The 19,595-nt window shown below is 28.2% G+C and overlaps 1 protein-coding gene across 2 annotated transcripts; it reads right to left on the bottom strand.

Annotated features, from left to right (window-relative positions):
• Positions 1–28: 28 nt before the first annotated feature.
• LOC132948162 (stalled ribosome sensor GCN1) lies at positions 29–17,706 on the bottom strand. 2 transcript variants are annotated; one of them, XM_061018511.1, is made up of 36 exons: positions 17,549–17,706; positions 17,385–17,484; positions 17,074–17,269; positions 16,697–16,858; positions 16,462–16,639; positions 16,143–16,395; positions 15,903–16,081; positions 15,623–15,823; positions 15,401–15,553; positions 15,104–15,275; positions 14,798–15,027; positions 14,580–14,712; positions 14,364–14,488; positions 13,871–14,052; positions 13,584–13,803; positions 12,040–12,373; positions 11,401–11,962; positions 11,093–11,303; positions 9,523–10,408; positions 9,274–9,453; positions 8,717–9,202; positions 8,505–8,644; positions 7,307–7,455; positions 7,140–7,251; positions 6,591–7,009; positions 6,397–6,520; positions 4,648–4,881; positions 4,327–4,590; positions 4,147–4,260; positions 2,054–2,478; positions 1,769–1,980; positions 1,551–1,699; positions 1,386–1,490; positions 1,100–1,315; positions 673–690; positions 29–567 (listed from the first exon to the last, which is right to left on the bottom strand). In XM_061018511.1, the coding sequence occupies exons 1-36, from the start codon at positions 17,564–17,566 to the stop codon at positions 439–441; spliced, it is 7,971 nt and encodes a 2,656-aa protein (XP_060874494.1). In that variant the 5' UTR covers positions 17,567–17,706; the 3' UTR covers positions 29–438. The 2 variants fall into 2 exon arrangements, with proteins under 2 accessions (XP_060874494.1, XP_060874495.1); XM_061018512.1 differs by lacking the exon at positions 673–690.
• Between the last annotated feature and the right edge of the window lie 1,889 nt (positions 17,707–19,595).

The following is a 19,595-nucleotide window of genomic DNA, read 5'->3' as shown; positions in this document are numbered from 1 at the left end:
TGTAAATAAAACTTATTAACCAACAATAAAAAGTTTTATACTATTTTTATTCAACACATTTAATATCCAGATGATTAAAATAGAAAAAATTTAGTTAATGATGTATTTTAAATAAATCATAATTGGATATGTGTAGTAAATTTTAAAAATATATATATATTTTATCCGTCATTTAATTATCATTTTCAATTCAAACATCTAAATATTTCATAAAAATAAATGTACAAAATATTAAACTCCAATGTAAATACTTATTACATTTTGATTTGATTTCTTTTTAATGACCATGTACATATGGGAAAAATTAATACATTATTGAAATTAAGAGCACAAAAATATTATATATAATATGTAATTCTAGTTATTAATATTAATCTGATTATTTTTACACACAAAAATTAATGTGAGTACATAAATTGATTTATAATACATTACATTTCAAGTAATTAATGTATCATCCAGCTCTTCAATTTTGGTGTCCATTTGAGTTGAAACCTTACGTAATACTTTATTTATAACATCATTTAGTGCTTCACGAGCACCAGTATCCAATAAATTCAAACAAGCCTAAAATAAAAGATAATAAAATATTATATTAATATATTATTGTTGCTTTTAATGCATTGCCAAGTGTTGATTATAGACTGTAAAGTTGTATGCATAATTGTTTACCTCCATTTCAGGTCCAGGCTGCATATAAAATATAAGTTTAAAATAAAAATTATTATTAATGATAATTCTATTTTTAACTAGTTTAATTACATTTTTTTTTTTAGACGTTATATAAACTGTCAGCATTTTGTGGGAGTTACGGTTAGTATTAGGAACACATGTTAAAGTGGGGGAAGGATTTGTCAAGAACCCGGGTGGACACCCATCATGGAGCTTGTGAAGCCTGACGATGCTTGACCGCAGTACCAATTAGTGACTACAGCCAACCACAACCACACTTTAGGCCCCATCCTTTAATTTATTTGATGACGCATTTTTTTTTATTATTATTTTGAGGCTAGCAATTGTTATTTAAAATATAAATTGAATATTTTATGGTAATTAAATAAAATTTCTTATTAAAATTTACTAATGAAATTGTATTTACCTGCAATGTTGCATCGCCTTGTTGTAATTTGAGAACAGCAACTAGAGCTATTTCACTATTAGATTTGACATAACAATTTTTTTCTTTAGTTCCATTTACTAACATTGGTATGGTTGCTTTTTGAAATTCTGGAGATATAGTAACACCAGACTTCCCTAAATATGAACAGATATGTGCCACTAACTGCTTAACTTCATTACTGGATTGATTCATCAACTAAAATTTATTATTTGAAATAGTATAAAATATAAAATTGTGATAAAAGTTTTTTTTTTGTTTTACTTACTCTGGTAAATGGACTTAAAAGCTGTGAAGGTATTATTGAACGAATATTCATTAAGTGTAAAAATAGATATCCGCAACTTCTAACTCCATTCATCACAATAGAAATCTAAAAATTAAAATGTGTAAAATAGATTATTGGAGTTATCAATAATTAATTATTTGTTACCTTATCAGCTTGTAAATGACATAAAATTGTTTTTATAACTTTATCACTATATAATGAACTAAAAACTGTGTCTGGGGATTCTTTAAGAGCAACAAACAATGATGAACTTCTACCGTGTCTCAATATTGGATCTAGTGAAGGATCATCAACTGTTGAAAATGTAAATTTTTATTTAATATGGAATAACATGAAAATAAAGTTGAATAAGTTATACTTACTTAAAATATGATCATTTAAAGCAACGTTTAATTGTTCAGGAGATAACCATTTACATAAAGCACCGAGACAACCAGCAGTACCACTTCTAATAGTATCTTCTGGGTTTCCTAGTCCTTCTCTTAGAGTCATAAATACAGTTCTTCGAACCTGATCTGACATTTTATCACCAGCTGGTGAAATAACACCACGTAAAGCTTGAAGCATTGTTTCTCTGAGGAAAAGTAATCAAAAAGAATATAATCTAAAAGTAATTTTAATTTCTATATCATTAGTTAATTAATTACTTAATGGTTATATCCTCTGAATTTTTTACTCCAGAATGTAGGTCAACAAAAATTGTTTCTGTGCGAGAATGTACAACAATAAGATGGCTTAAAGCGTTGGCCGCTTTAAGCCTAACTTGTCTATTTGGGTCTTGTAATGCTTTCAAAAATGTTGTTTGCAACTGGGGTAAAAACTGTTTTAAATTACTACCAGCCTTGGCTAATAATAAAGCAACTGTTTCTAAAATGGCTGATTTTATGTTCCATGTATAGCGTTCATTTAAAATACGAATGAGTGGTCCAGTCATATTTAATACAGGTGAAGTTAGTCCTTCCTTTGCAGCTACTTTAACAACTTCTCCCCAACCTTGAGCTGCTTGCTCTTTGATTTCTGGACTTCCATTAAGAATTGCTTCCCTAAATATTGGTACAAATGGATCAGCTCCCTTTAAATAAATAGAAAATCAATTTTGAGTGAAATAAATGTAAAGAAAAATCTAACCATTCAAGATTTATTTATGTATGAAATTGTATTTTTATGGTTTTTTTAAATGCCTTGTTTACGTGTTACGTCATAATATCACATTCTCCAATAGATACACTATCTAAAATACATGCTAGTATTTACTTTATACAGTTACAATAAATAATTAAAGAAAAAAAATTAATTTGCAAGTTATATACTATCTAAAATACATGCTTAGGGTCTGTTTTACAATCATAGTTTAAACTACGGTTACGCCTAACCCATTGATTTTACCGGCCGAATTTGGTGGTTTAACGATAATACGGGCCCTTAGTATTTACTTTATACAGTTACAATAAATAATTAAAGAAAAAAAAAAATTAATTTGCAAGTTATAAACATAGGCGTAACTAGGGAGGGCTAAGCCCCCTAACTTTTCTTTTGACAACTCCTCCCCCCGACCTTAATTCCTATACTTCCACCAATAGAAGCTACATTTATAAATTTCAATTTCAAATTTTGTTTTATTTTTTAAGGGTTCCTGGGAAATATTATTATTCTTATTCTTATAGCCAAACTATATATTGTTGTATGTGATGACGTATTATGTCTTGTACTATTCACTATATACTATATAGAAGTTATCAATAAAGTAAACACAAAAATAGTCGTCACCCAGAAGAATAAACTCACGACTTTGTTTTTGTAGCTTTAATGTATAAATGGCGATAGTGATTAACGAGTAATGATACGGACAGCGAACGCTGTCCGCTTATATGCCTTTTGCTAAAACCAGAGGAATTCAAAGCAACTTAAGAGTAATATCTATAATCTGTTCTTGTAAATTAATATAAAACGCTACATTTATCACTTTGGTCACAAAGTCAACTATGTTAGCAAATTGAATCTCTAAGTTATCTATTATACCTATTGGATGGGATTAATCAAATGTTTTAAATAAAGAAGACATTTAAAATAAATTTTCTAAAACTGAGCGGAGGCTTAAAATGTAATGACTAGTTTATTATTATGAATTCTTTAACTTTCACTTAAATTTTAAGAAAATTTAAAATTTAAATTTGTAATTAAAATAATATATTAAGTTAATTTTATATGGTGGGTATACCATATACAACCTATTCATCTTTATGTATAAGTATTTATATATTGTATTGTATATATTTGTTTCAATTTTTAACTATACATTCTAATAATGCATCGGTTGGAACTTAAAATATCAGAGTAGATATAATATTGTATATTAGTGCTATTTTGTGTATTTTTATTTTTAATCGATCCTTAACCACCCTGAAACCATTATTAATACTATGAAAATGATACGAATATTTTAAGAAATATAGATTTAACCTTTTTAGAAGTATATTTCTATAATTTAAGAGTCAAATTATATTTATTTTTATAAGAATATTAAACATATTAACTACTAAGTAGTTATCACGAGTGTATAATTTTAGATACACTGTGATTTTATTACATCACGGGTAAAGAGAAATTACATTATTTTTTTTTTTTGAAGCAGTATATTTTAATCACATTAAAATATTTTTTTTAGTTCTTTAGTTCTTTATGAAGATTAAGAATTTCTGATGGTAAAAAAATATTTATTTTTATACATTATTAAACTTACTTTTGGTATGCAGAAACCGGGAAGATATTCTAAATGCTTGAAATCACTCATCACAAATTTTATAGCTTGACGTATTTCAAATACTAAATGATTACTTTGTTTTGTATCAACAGACTATAATGAATAAAAAATATATCAACTATGAAGAACAAGATTGAAATAAATAAAATAATAAAATACTTTGCAAACAGCATTCAAAGCTTCCCAAGCTAGTTGTAAATTTTTCTCATCTTGATCTTTAAATTGATAAATTATTCCATGTAAAAGTTTAGGAACATACGAACTATAATCTGCTTTTGTATGTGTGCAAAATACAGCTAATAATTGTAATGCTGATTGTTTTTGAGAAACATTTTCTGCTTGTGTGGCATCCAATAGTAAATCAACCATAGTACCAGCATCATCACAAACTGCTAGCACAACAGCTTGACAATATACTAGTTCCTAATAAAATAATTTTGCTGTTAAATATCATATAACAAATAATATTAATTACTTTACCTCAGCAGCTGATTCAGTTTTAGATAGTGCAGTTAATAAAGCAGGTAATATTTTATGTAAATATTTGTTAAGAGCTTCTCCGGCAACTGAGGCTAAAATTGATAAAGCTTTTGTATTAATAGGTGGTTGAGTCAATTGAGGTATTAAATATGGCAAAACTACTCTGGATTTAACTGCCATCACTTGGCGTAATCCATCTAAAGTTCTTTCAGCAATTTCTGAATCTGGGTTATTCTAAAATAAAAAATATTTCTTTAGGTATACATGATCGTTATTGATACAGTAAGACTCGCTTAAGACGTTGTTTTCTCCCGGTCTCTAGATATTTCTTATAGTAGTTAATGTAAAAATCACTTGTCAAGACGCTTGTTTTTTTTTTTTATGTAATCAGATTGGATTTTCTTTTGATCAGTACATAATGACAAACTACTATAGTAATTAAAAACTTCCTTGCTAAAGCACATACTTGGAATGGTAATCAAACAAAAAAATAACTCTTTCTTTCCAAGAACATCAAAAAAGTGATAGAAATTATGTTTGTATTTTTGATATTTTTTATAATATAATTTTATAATACACTAAATGAATAACAGAGCTTCGCCCGTGTGCAGTTTTTTTATGTGGAAAATCTTATATAGTATATACGTGTTTACGGACAAACTGGCGTCAGTATATTTAGCTTTATGAAAAAATTTGACCTAGAAGGGTAACCGCAAATCGTGAATTAGATTTAGCACTTGGTATATTTATCTAGTTTTCTGATATTTTTAAAAAAACAACTCTCCGAGATTCTTGTCAAAATCAATCGAGTATTCCAGTAAAAATCTACAAATATATATTTGGTTTTAAGATATAGTTTCTTTAATCGAAGCTATGTAAACATGACAATTTGATGCATGATTGTACCTGATCTGCATGAGTAATCAATGGCCACCATTTATAAACAAAAAATTTCCACTGTTAATCCAGTGGCGACTCGATGATAAAATATTTGGTGGCGCACTCAGTGGTTAATCGTGATTTCTAAAGTATATTATGGTATGCAGTTATTGCAAAAGTTCTTTAAAAAACTCTAACTCAACCTTTTTGAAAAAAAGAAATGAAAATAGAAAATACGGGAGAATAATTCCAATATGGCAATATTTAGGTCTCTTTTATTTGATAACCCCCCCCCCCCCCCACCATCACACAATAGCCGAATGTATTTACACAAACCAATTGTGTTCTGACAGACCTGCACACTAGTTGATGTGTATCTATTGCATATCTTTTCTACATTTTAAGAGTATAATGTTTAAGCGAGTCTCAAATGTTTTCAAAAATTAATTTTGTATTATAGAATAAATACAGTTTAACAGATTTTGAATTAAAATTCAAATATATTTTTTCTATTATATCTATATTAATCTATGTGATGTGCGTACACCTGCACACCTGGGCACTAGCCACCACTGCGTGAATCTCAAAATCCTTGTTTCATCAAACAACCAATCATATGTCATACTCATAGCTTTGGCAATGATGAATCTGCTAATCAGTTAGTTAGGAAAAGTTCTTTTATATATATAGATTACAATTAATAAATAAACATGTACTATAATAAATAAATAAACACGGCATTTTAACCACCTATGATTTTTCACCAATTCTCGCATAAGACGCTTTCCGACTTAAGATGCTCTTATGAGCTAGTCTCTTGAACAGTGTCTTCAGCGAGTTTTACTGTATATTGTTATTTAATTTACATACCAGATTATTTAACATGGATGGTAAAATATCATCTAATGCTCGATGTCCCACAGTTGAATGAAGGCTATCAAATGTTTTAGCAGCAGCTTGTCTTACAGATGGTAAGGGATCTGCTAAAGCTCGACTAAATAATCAAATAAATACAATTAATTTTTATTAACAACAAATACTTTTAAAGTCTTACGAATAATTACCTGACAGTAGGCACTAAGCTATCTACAAAGGTCAATACCATATCTCTACTAGTAGATGCCATAATTTCTGACAAGCCAATACAAACTCCTTGCCGTTGATCAGCTTGTTCAGACTCAAGACCTCTTTCTAAAATGGGAATTATATCTGGTAGCACACGTTCTCCTAGTTTTCTTACTAGATCTCCTAAAGTTCTTGCAGCTACTTGTCTTTTATCAAAACTAGTACTAGCTAAGCATCCCAACAGTAGAGTAAATAATGTTGGCAATATTTCTCTTAAAGTACGTGGAGTATTAGTGACAACTACTTTCCATACGTGTAATGCAGCTTGGCGAACCATTAATGCAACATCAGAACGACCCATATATAAACCAGCTAGTACCCGGTTACGTCTTTCCGCTCCCAAGGTGCCAATAATAGCCTTAAAATATGTAATAACATTTTGTCAATTATCGTGTTATTTTTAAAATAATTATCAATAAATATAATATCAGTAACCAATATTAAAAACAATGTTTTCATTGTTTTTGATTTGATTTTAATCAACAAACCTTGTGAGAATGTTCTGTGCCAAAATTATCGTCATCACTAGCAGTTTCTGTACTCATTTTACCAGATACACCAGATATGCGATATAATAAATCACCAAGTAATTGAACAGAACTGTTAAATAAATATATATATAAAAATTCAACTAAAATAAATATAATAATTTTACCTAAATCGGATACGCCAATTGTCATCAAATAAACCACGTTCAAGTTCAGGTAAGAGTAGTTGTATTGCAGATTCAGCATACATATTTACAATTCGTTGACCTGCTTTTAACGCAGTTTCCCGAACAAATTCATTTTCATCTGCTAAAGCCTAAAATTATATTAAATTATGTAGCATAATATTTTATAATAAGTACGCAATGTTTTTACGGTTGGGACACCAAAAGTCGACAATGAAGCACCGATAACAATATATTTTCTCAAATTGATGTATAATTTAGATTTTTAGAGAATAATAGAAAAACTAACCTAATACGTAACTAACTAATTGAGCAATCATTTTTATTCCTATATGTTTTTAAATTTAAATATAATATGAATACTGTTAATTATTAATTATATATAAACATATAAAAAAATATATTGATAAGAACTATACTCAATCGCCTATTTCTGTTACATTGTGTTTATGAATATATTATGATGTTGGTTTTATTTTTTATTTTATATACTTCGATTTTTTATATGAATAAATCAGTCAAGGTATGGTTTTCAAACTGCGATTAATCATTGTGGCTGGGCGCAGCTCTGGAATTGTATTTTTAGCCGCCCACTGCACAATTGTGCAGTAATAATAAAACTAAAAGGAAAGAATCATTTTCAATATATTTTCTTTTGTTGTTTTATATTATTACCTTTGTGGCCTTCTTAAAAATATTAGTTATAATTAATAAGAGTATAAAAAAACTAACTAAATAAATTTAAGATTAGCATAGGAATACTTATACTGTAATAAGTATTGAAAATTATGTAAAGATTAACTAAGTTATAGAAATGAGAATTTTAAGTCAGACATAAACAGTGTACAATTACTAAAAAATGTATGAACGTTTTTAAAAAAAATATTTTTTCTATTTATAAAAATAAAAATACCTACTCTAAAAAATAAAAATGCAAGTTGCAATTCAAAGAAATAAGAATTTAAAAATTATAGCAACACAAAATAGTAAAATTTTCTCTTCAAGAATATAGCATAGTAATGACTTCAAACTATATATAAAAATATTTTCAAAAACGTTAATTAATATAGAAATAATGAGTATTTTATATTAAAAAACCACTGAATATAATTAAAATATCCATTATTTTTGCAAACAAAAAGATGCGTAGATAAAATTGTTTATTTTATAAGAAACTTACTTTTAAAATAGGTGTAATGATTTGATTTATATAAGGAATGAAATCATCGTTAAATACACCTGGCATATATATGAACATCATGATATAACCATCTTTAACTTGAGGGGCTATATCCGTACGTTCTGCAGTTGCAATAATTTCTATATTTCAATAAAAATCATAAATTATTAATCAAATTTAAACTAGTATTCAAATACAATTTTATAACTTACCTGGCATCAAACTGTGTAGCTTATTAACACCAAGTCCACCAACAACTTCACTCAGACCTTGGGCAGCACCTGATCTATCTACTGAACTGGCTTCTGATGTAAGAGTTTGCATTAACCATGGTAATAAATCCTGGAAACTAGTTTCACCCATTCCTCGAACCATGGCCCCAAGAGCACGAGCAGAAACAGTCCGAACTTCTGGAACCGGATCTAATAATGAATTTTTCAATCCTGGGATAATATTTGGCAAGTATGGTGTCAAATCTTTTTGATCAGTCAATGAATACATATTTCCTATAATTTGAGCAGCCATTTTTCTTGTTTCTGTTGAGCGATCTATAAATGCCCGTTGTACTACAGGCATAATTAATGCAAGTGATGGAGCATCAATGAAATGAACAAATTTAGTATTTAACAAGATTTGTAAACAAGGAGCAGTCTTATTTGATGGATTTTGAAGAGCTTCAAGAAGAACCGGTACAATAGCTACAAACAAGTTTTTTCTTAAGTTAGGTTTGAAAAATATATTAGATAAATTTAATGTATCAAAAAATTACCTTGAATTTCTGGATTTCGTATAACTGAACCAATAACTTTTAAAGCTTGGGCCCCAGCTTCTTGAACACTAATATGAGAGTCACTTAAAACCTCTATTAATTTTGGTACAATACTAGGCAAACACGATGATAGTTGTTTAGGTGCACAGTATGCCATTGCTCCTAATAACTCTATCGAACCTAATAATCAAATAATAAAATTATATTTGGGAAATACTGAATACAAACAAATAATTAATGTATTCTTACCAGTTTTTGTTCTCCAAGAATCACCTTCCAATGCATTCAATAATGACGGCAAGATTAGTTTAACACCATGAGCTGATAACTTGCTCATTATTGCTTTTGAACAATCATAAGTGGCTGTCCGTACATACTCACTGTTGTCTCCAAAACATGATAACAAATGTGGTAAAACGTGAACAATATATGGTTCAAACAATCGACCTAAAGTCGAGCACAACATTTCAAATGCAAACAATGCACCTTCTCGCTTTTTATAATTTTTCTTATCTTGAATAGCTTCAGTTAAAGTACTCATAATATCATACTGTTTTAAACTTAGAATACCAAGACCTTTGATGACACCTGCGATTCCATGAGCAGCACCCTTGCGTTCTCCAAATGATGCAGAATTGAAAAGGCGGGTTAAAAGTTTTTTTAATATAGCTGATGCATCATCTTTGACTAATGGCATAAGGGGTGATAAACAATTGGCTACTGCCTCTTGAACTTCTTGAGATGGAGTAGATAATGCTTCAAGTAATCTATTAGTAATAGGTTTTAATTTGGGATCATCAGAATCTAAATGTTTTGCTAAATTTCCCATGCATACAACAACACCTAACCGAACATTATCAAAACTTTCAGAAGAAGTTGCTTTTTTTAAAAACTTCTCAAATATATTCATTAGACGATCAACATTATTTTTTCCATGTAAATTTACAACAGCTACTGCAGCTTTAAGCATATGCTCTCTTACAACATTATTTCTATCATCTAAACTTGTAGAAACAAAAAAATTTACTAATTGTATCACCATATCATCACTTAATAATAATGACAACTGTTCCAATGCCATAGCTACACCAACTCGACCTTGCCAATCATCCAATTCTATATTATCTTCTGCTTTCTAAAACAGAAATGTTATGTTTAATAGTTTAAATTCATAAAATGATTTAATAAGTCATTTAAACCAGAATGGTTCAACCTTTTTGTAGTTGGTCGGTCAATTAAGGTATCTCAGGGGAGTGTCCAGGATTTAGTTTGGGGCTGGTTTAACTTTTTTTATAAATATTATGTTTTTTATTTATAAAAAAATAATCTTAAAAAATGAAGGTCATTTACAAAGTTGTAAAGCTGAAAAACATCCAAAAATGCCCAATAAAATTTGTTTTAATTTTTTTTAATGTTTTGTAGTGAATTAATCATTAAAGATAAAGTTCTGAAAAACTTTACTGCACTTTTCCTAACCAAAGTGAATCTAACAAGACCCCAAATAACAAAATCTGCTCTCCGGTTTTGGATCTATCTTACAAAATGAAAATGATTTTTTATAGGGCTGTTCACACCGACTTTTTTCTGGATTCAGATTGTTATACCGCTTGGGTGTGATATCAGTTAATAAATTTCTAAAAATAAAAATATAGAAAGTTTACATGCTGATCCCTGACTTGGCAAGCGTTTTCTATTAGGTCTAAATTGTATGTATTAACAAAATGGATTGTGTAAATGATCGTTAGGAAATTTAAAATTAAACCTTTACCTTCCTACTGGACCCTAATATCTAAAAATATCTTAAAATTATAACACTTACCATAATTTTACTGTTATACAAAGTGAGTAATTTTTTTAATGCAATATTTGTGGCATTTATAGGAGAATCTTTTAAAAGTGAAAAAAGAGCAATAGATACTGCCTTTTGTACATCAGCAACTGGATGAACTACGTCTTCTAATAAGTTTTCTAGAAGTCCATTAATTTTTATTTCCAATTTTGAAGATTCCCATAGCTCATTTGCTAATTCCCTAGTAACAAAAATATACAAACACTAATTAACAATCAGGAAAGATTTATTAATATGTATTTTTTTTTTATACATTTTACTACAATTGATAGCCATACCTATTTTCTTCATAAATGTCAAATTTGGTAATCCATATTCTTTTAGTTATTCTTAATATGATTTGATTATCTTTTTTCGATGTTGGAAAAGCATCAACCACTTTCTGTAAAGCTTTAATAGCTGTATACCTTACATTTCGAGAAGGATTTTGAAGTGCTGATAATAAACATAAAATTTCATCTCGGCTAGCTGGATCACATTTCTCGTCAGTAGAACAACTATCAGCAACTGATAAAAATGCTAATACAGCTTTTTCCTGAAGACCGCCTGTTGTACGACTAATTATTTCAGACAAGAGTCGAAACATTTCAATACGAGGTAAAAATTTAGGTCGTTGAAGATCTGAATTGCTTTTCGCTTTTGAAGTTGCTTTGGGACGAACGGTTGATTGATTTTTTATCAATAATAAACAATCATAAACCAACTCATGATCAAAAGGTAAATCCAACATGACAGCTCTGACCAATGTGAAGGAATAACAAAATGATGGGGATGTAAATTCTTGTCCCTCTTTTTTAGTTAAATCACAAAACAAATTAACGAGCCTTATTGTTGCTTTTTCTAATAAATATATATAAAAAAAAAAGCAAAAGTATCATTAAAATGAATTTAAATAAACTTTATGTTATTCAACTTACCAATATTTTCTTTTAACCAGGCATCTTCAATCATACATTTTGGCTTTAACTTTCTAAGAGTATAATAAGCAATGGCATTGATATAAGAATCTGATAATTTAATGCGATTATTATTAACTTTAGATACAATTTTGGTCTTTTTTGTTTCATCAGCATGAAAAGCACAAAATGCTAGATCTATAAATAATTTTTTTAGGTGTGGTGCAGCTATAATTGATTGTAAATTTGAGATAATTCCTGGTATCAAATATCTTAATGACTGAGAAACCAAGAGAGAATTTCCAGCAATAATTCCTTTCATCATTGAAACCAAAGTCAATATTTCGTCATTCATCTACAAAATAAAATACGAACTATGAGTAACTAGTGACAGATATAACAGTTAGGCAAGTCAGACATGTCAAACTCAGAATAAGCTGACAAAAGGAAAAAAATTTAAATACAGGCAATAAATGGTATTTCCTAATTATTATCTTTATCCATATGTATTTGATTTAGAATATTTAAGTAATTTTATCAATACACCTTAGCACTATTATACATAAACATACACTATACGCCAGACGTCTATACCATTGGTGAATAGTAATGTGTGCTAATAAATGTTAAATCTGGTGAATATTTGAAAGATTCTAGAATTTCTAGTCGTGAATAACATCAATATTTCAATATAATACTGTACAGCAGAGAGCTTCCATACTTTCCCTCTTTTTTTTTATTTCATAGATTACTGTAATCGGTTCAATTTAAAGGGTTAAATTTTTTATTTTGGTGCTTTTAAGTGCATATTAATGCGCTAAGTGCTTTTAGAGTTACAACGTCTGAGCTCTTCGACCCAACTTGGTGTCTAACTGTGTTTATCCTTGAATACCCTTTTTCTAATTAATATTACTGGTAAATTATTTATTGTCACGTGAAGCACTTCTCTTTGGGCAGTCACATTGTCTGGAGAGAGGCTGCCATCCCCCACCCAGGCATGGTAGATACCTACAGGTGCCCAATTGAAAATTCTGCCAAACACAAAAACGTGTTTCTAACCGACTGTTCCCTACCGACCCAAAACCCTACAACTAATGACCTCAGTTGCCAAGCTTAAGACCAATAAAAAAAAAAAATAAAATTATTTATTGCACATAAAACTTAACTGATAACAATTTATTTTATAAACATTTATTGGTTTACCCAAAAATCTATTTATGCTTATAATATCATTAATATCTATTAAATATTTAAATAGTTAAATAGGAAGTATATATGATTGTAGGTGGCAAACCTGTGGGGAGTTAAGTTATGTTACTACCGTGGTCTATATAATACATTTTATATTATTAAGTTAAATTAGGTTAGGTCTTACATTATTGTCTATTAGAATTTATAATTACTTGTTTTGTTTATAATTACTACTGACCTAATATGTTTATAATGAAATAAATGTATTAGTAATAAATACTACATTTTTTTTTCTTGGGGTAGGGGCAGCATATTTAAAAGGGTCTAGGGCAAGTAAAGATAAATTATTATATGCAAAAAATTGTAATACTTACACTTTTTAATTTATTTCTTATATTTGCTTCTTTTTCTAATTCTAAAGATATAGCTTCTTTTTGTTTAGCTGAAAGTTCTGGTTTTTTAAGTTTTCCTTCTTTAATTTTTTTTGCTTCAATTTCCTTTCTTAACATAATTTCTTCTTGTTGTTCTTTATATGAGTAAGCTTTACTTTCTCTTTTCATATTTTTAACATTCATAGTATTTTCATTTTCTTTCCTGTGAAGCAAATATAATATTATAAGTCAAATAAAGTATAATAAGTTAATACTCTAAACAACATTACTCCGCTAAAATTGATTTATCGAACAATTCCCCTTCTGGATACAAATATATGTTATACTCGATCTCTGTTACACAAATATATTTATCATTTTCTTCTAACTGTTGTTTAACTTTATCAATAACTGCAGGTATAAGTGTATCCCCATTAATTTTGGTCACAGTACTTAAAACATTTTCCATACACTAATAAAACAAATTAATTAGAACAATACACATTTAATTAAATATCAAGAAATTCTAAGTTCTTGCATATTCATCTTTAATCAATTTAGACATTTCAACACTTTAATATTATTATGAAGTTAATAATTATAATATATATTATTTTCCAATCAATTAAAATTTGCATTATAATTAAGTAATCTGATAAATTACTAAGAAAACCTAACAAAAATTAAATATATTGTTACACAAATGTTGAAATGTATTGATATCATAATTAACAAAGCCAGGATTAATAAACTTTTAAATAACTATTTTTAAAATGTACGTACTTTGGTAGGTAAATAATCATCTATAAGAAGTTTTATGAGTTTTTTTTCATACAATCTGATAAACACTGATGGTTTTAGTTGAAAACGATTAACTATTTTTATCCATAGATTTGGAGCATATAATTCTACAAATTTAATTAACAATAAAATAATCTATGAAAATGTATGAAAAACATTTACTATAAAATTTAAAAATGTATACATAGATATTTATACCAATTAAAGGATGATGTGAAGGTTTCAATGATTCGAAAGCCAAGATTTTTTGTTCTTCTTCTCCAATATTACTGTTGTGGCATAATATGAGTATAGTTTCTACCAAATGTTTAGGATTAATTTCTAAATCATTCTAATTTAAATAAAAATAAATTTAATTATAAACAATTTAGTAGTTATACAAAATACAAATTAATGGAAAAAAAATAATCATTTACATTGCATTCCAGAAATTGTGAAGTAGCATTCAGCAGTGAAGCAGCTAATTTAGACCCTCCAGGCAATGACACAGCTTTTAAAACATTTGTTTTAGATTGTATACGGACTGATGATTTAATTGACAAAAGACTCACAATTATTGATCTTAAATATGGTTCAATAGGACCATTAATTTGATCACACTTCATGTCTAACACTAGCAAACTGAACATGCATATTTTATTCAACACTAAATTTAAAACAAATTATACAATGATCATAATTAAGTTTGATAATATTGCAATTAAATAATATAGGTAACATACCATCATCTGAAAACAAAAATAAAAATTTTTCGTTTAAAAATAATGCTTTATCTGAATTAAGGACCAAATTCCATAATGGAGTAAACCCAATTTCATTGCTTAGTTTTGGGTTTTTGTTTATGATAAGTAATAACAAATATGCAGCATATAAAGCTTCTGTCACAATTGGAGCCTAAAAGATAAGATATTATTATGCAATAAATGCATACATTTTCTATGAACAAATATTTTGTTTACATTTTCAAAACAAGTATAATTTTTTTATTAGATTCTGTGATAATGTTTAGTTTTACATACTTGAGATGATTGAGAACATTTTTCAACACATTTCAATAACAATGGAATGACATCAACTGCATATGTTGAGTATTCATTTTTGAAAATATTTGTCATACAATCCATATACGATAATTTAACAGATAATACAGATGATTTTTTATCATACCCTTTCTAAACAATTATATAATTAATTCATACAAGTTTAAATTTGTTTTTATAAATCGCAAAAAAAATAATTACAATAAACCACATAATTAATGCCTTGGGTATTCTTTTTTTAAAATTTGAGCTCCACAGAGTTAACATTTGGATGGCATGTACCAACGTTTTTTCATGCATTTCGTTATCTAATACTTTGACAAATTGATCTATGGCTAACTCAGCTAATTGCTGAGAACTATCATCATTAGTTACTGTGTTAAAGCTAAAATTTCCTATTGCCTGAAAATAAATAATATTTTAGTGTTTTATAAACATAAATGTAAAAGAATAAATGTATATATTTGTATTTAATTATTACTTGTAGAATATTAATTTTTTGTTCTGATGTACTCAATTTTCCTTCAGAACCATGATAAATATTGAATAGCAAGTTCAATATATTAGAAACAACAGTTGCATCACTACATTTTAACGCCAATTGCTTACATAAATCAGCTGACTCAATTCTAGCTCTTTCATTTTGAGAATAAATATTAGCTAAAATTAAAAACAAATAGATCACATGGAAAAAATTAAATCTAAAATAAGTAATTTATACCAGAAAATCCTTTAGTTATTTCAACAGCATAAGCACTTAAATCTAATTTTATGCTAGAAATAACTGTAGCAATGCACTCCAATATTACTTCAGGATTACGAAGCATTGATTTTAAAATGGGAGGTAACAGTTTTGATTTGAACTCATCGCATGAAACTAAGTTAACAGTAAAAGAACATTGTCGTATAAATTCCAGCTCTGGTCTTGTTTTGCAAGCAATGCCTTCTTTTATAAATACCTCCAAAAATGGTTCCTTAAAATTAAAATATTAAAATATTAATACCAATATTACAAGATATTACTTAATATTTAAGAATACCTTATATTTGTTAGCAAGATTCATGTCAATTGATGCCATTGATTTAAATAAATATGATTCAATAACCAGTAAGTAAGGTTTTGAATCAATTTCTTTTAAACATTCTCCATAATATTCTAATGTACCTTTATCATGTATCCAAATATCGTTGATTGCATTAAATGATTTTATGCATAATCTAAAAATGAAATGAAATACAATAATTGACAATTATACAAAGTAAAACATTACTTACTGTTTATTTTTTGATATTGATACTAAATGTATTAGTATTGCTTGAAGTTTAATAAGCTGTTTCAATTCAATTGCATGTGAGATGTTATAATTTTTGAATGATACTTTAAAAATAACATTTATAACTTGCAAGATAAAAAAAGCTGATTTTGCCAAATTATTCCTATAAAATAATCAATTTTTATAAATATAGTCTATTTTTAATCAATCAATTAATTATTTACTGCTTTAACATTCAAGTTACTTAAAATTGTTCTCACTATATTTAATAAAAACTTACCTGGCTATTTGGAGGATTTATCAGCATTTACAGATAACAACCCTTGTAATGTGTAAATTATAATCTTATATTAAACATTTAAAATATATAATACTTACGATATATTTAAATGAGGAAATGTATTGACATATTCAGCTAATATCGGAGTAAAATTAATTAGACATGTTTCAGGTTTTGAGACCATCAGTACTTTGACAAATTCTTTGACATATGACTGTGATTTTAGGTCTTGATAACGACTAAAAACAATTGGTAAAACTTCACTAATACTATTCAATACCTCATTTGAAATATCTGAAATCGTGTATAATTTATTTAATATTAACAAATTATAATAACTGTAACGTTTGTGTGTGTATACAACAACTATCAGTACCATTCATAACAATATTAATATTTATATATTTACTAGATTTAACAGCATTTGAAACATTTTTAAAAACAAGTTTTCGTTCTTTAATACTGGATGACAAGGCTTTCAAATGGAAGTCCGAAAATTGTTTAGTATTCTATAAAACAAATATTGTAAGATTACATTAAATATTTTTAAACACTTATAATTTTTAAACTTACTCCCTTCTGATCAGACATGGTAGAATTGTGTCAACTTGAAATTTAAATTTAAATTACAAATAACATGTTAACTACGGATTCGCAAGTCGCATATGACAAGTATGAAGTAAACGGAGGATATTGTGCCGAATACACTGCCGATGTGCGTTTTCATGGTTATGAACCTCGGTGTGAAATTTAAAATGATAAAACACCGATCACTCAGAACATAGTAACGGTTGTGATAACATAGAAACGGAGTAGTGAGCACATCATCAATTTTCAATTGGTCAATGGTGCCGGACCACGAATTAAGATATACGATCGTGGCAGCACGAATTAAGATATATCATAACACTGTGGCAGCCACTGACTAAGATTATGTAGCATATCACAAGAATTTAGTACGTTTCCCCCCGTGCCTTCCCACCCATGTTTCATTGGACATTTCCCACCCGAACGGGACAATTTTCCCCCTCGAATGAGACGATTTCCCCCCGGCCAAAAACTTTTATGTAAAAAGGAACAAATGCACTTCACCGCGCCCCTCACGAATTTCACGTGTTTTTTAATGCTGATTTCGAACTGTTTAAACTTTTTTGCGAAAGCCATTATTTTGAAGTTAAAGCCTTCCAAAGTTTGCGATTTTACGTTTATACGGATGCGTGCGCTACACTATATTGCCACGCACAGTTGCCTTATACGAATTTAGAATTACGGGCAAGTGGATTACCTAACAAGTAAACTGAACCTCGTTAATTAAAGTAACACAAGTGGCTCTGGTCTTCAAACTCAAGGGTCCTACCCACCTACCTAAAAAATATTATACACAATTACCAAATACAAATCGTACAATTATCCAATATTGTTCTATGCGACTATGACAATACCAATAATACTCGTATAATATAATAGCAATATTATAGAATATGAATAAAATTATAAAATGAATCCACTTCATGAATAGGTCAAAAAATTGTCCATATAATGTAGTAAAACATAATTTTCACTAAATAGATACATTTCATGAAGTGGATGTCCACTCCATGAAATGAGCAATTTCACTAAGTGTATGCGACATCTACATAGATATACAATATAATATATGTATACAATATCTGAAAGTATATACTAGTATATACATGACAAAATATAGTACTATATTATAATTCTTAGATGGTGACATTTTCCGTGTCAAGCACGATGTAGAGATGTACCTAATTAAATGTGTGAGCCCACAATTACACTCTGGGGAAGTAAAACTTCTTTCATAAGTAATTGGGCCCGTAAAATTATAAGTAAATTAGAGAGTAGTGAGAAAAATTAATACAATAAAAAAAAAGTGGTTAAGTGGATGTCGCTCTGCTGTACAGTAGGTTACAAGTGGGTCACTGTAATGGATGGTGTTAAATTTGAATTCTCAATGATGTAATATCATTATATAACTGTATAAGAAAAACGATTCTGGGCGAACACGGTCTATCAGCCTATGAAAGTATATTTGATGATATTAAAGTGAATAAAGTAATTTATGCATATCCTATTTACGAGGAATCTTGTTTTACATTTTCAATCCCAAAGTTGAACATTTTATAAATTTTTAACTACAAAATAATTATAAAATTTAAAATTTGATACATTTTGTCAAAATTCGAACTTTAAATGCTTATAAAAAAAAACTGTGCCCATGTATTTTTAATATTTTTCAACTGCTATTGTAATAATATATATTAAGAGCCTTGCATGAAATTGAATATAATAGCTAATAGCTCATGATCACAGACTGCAAATATAACTAGATCGCAAATAGAGTATAATATAATAACTATACTTATATGGCTATATATAACTATAGCCTAAAATTATAAAAATGTTTGCATTGAAAACTCAATGTACCTACCTCCTTTTAAAAAAATGTTTGACGAATATCGGAATATGCCACTGAAAATGTATTAATAAATCCGAATAATTAAACCTTAATTCAGTTTAACACAATATATTAAGGGGATTGCAGCACACGTATTTTCCATACGTTTTAGACCAATAAGCGGTTAGGTGGTAAACTACG

Source organism: Metopolophium dirhodum, chromosome 7 (genome assembly GCF_019925205.1).
Source record: "Metopolophium dirhodum isolate CAU chromosome 7, ASM1992520v1, whole genome shotgun sequence".
NCBI lineage: Eukaryota > Metazoa > Arthropoda > Insecta > Hemiptera > Aphididae > Metopolophium > Metopolophium dirhodum.
The sequence above is the reverse complement of the archived record's forward strand: the minus strand, read 5'-3'. Positions and strand labels throughout refer to the sequence as shown.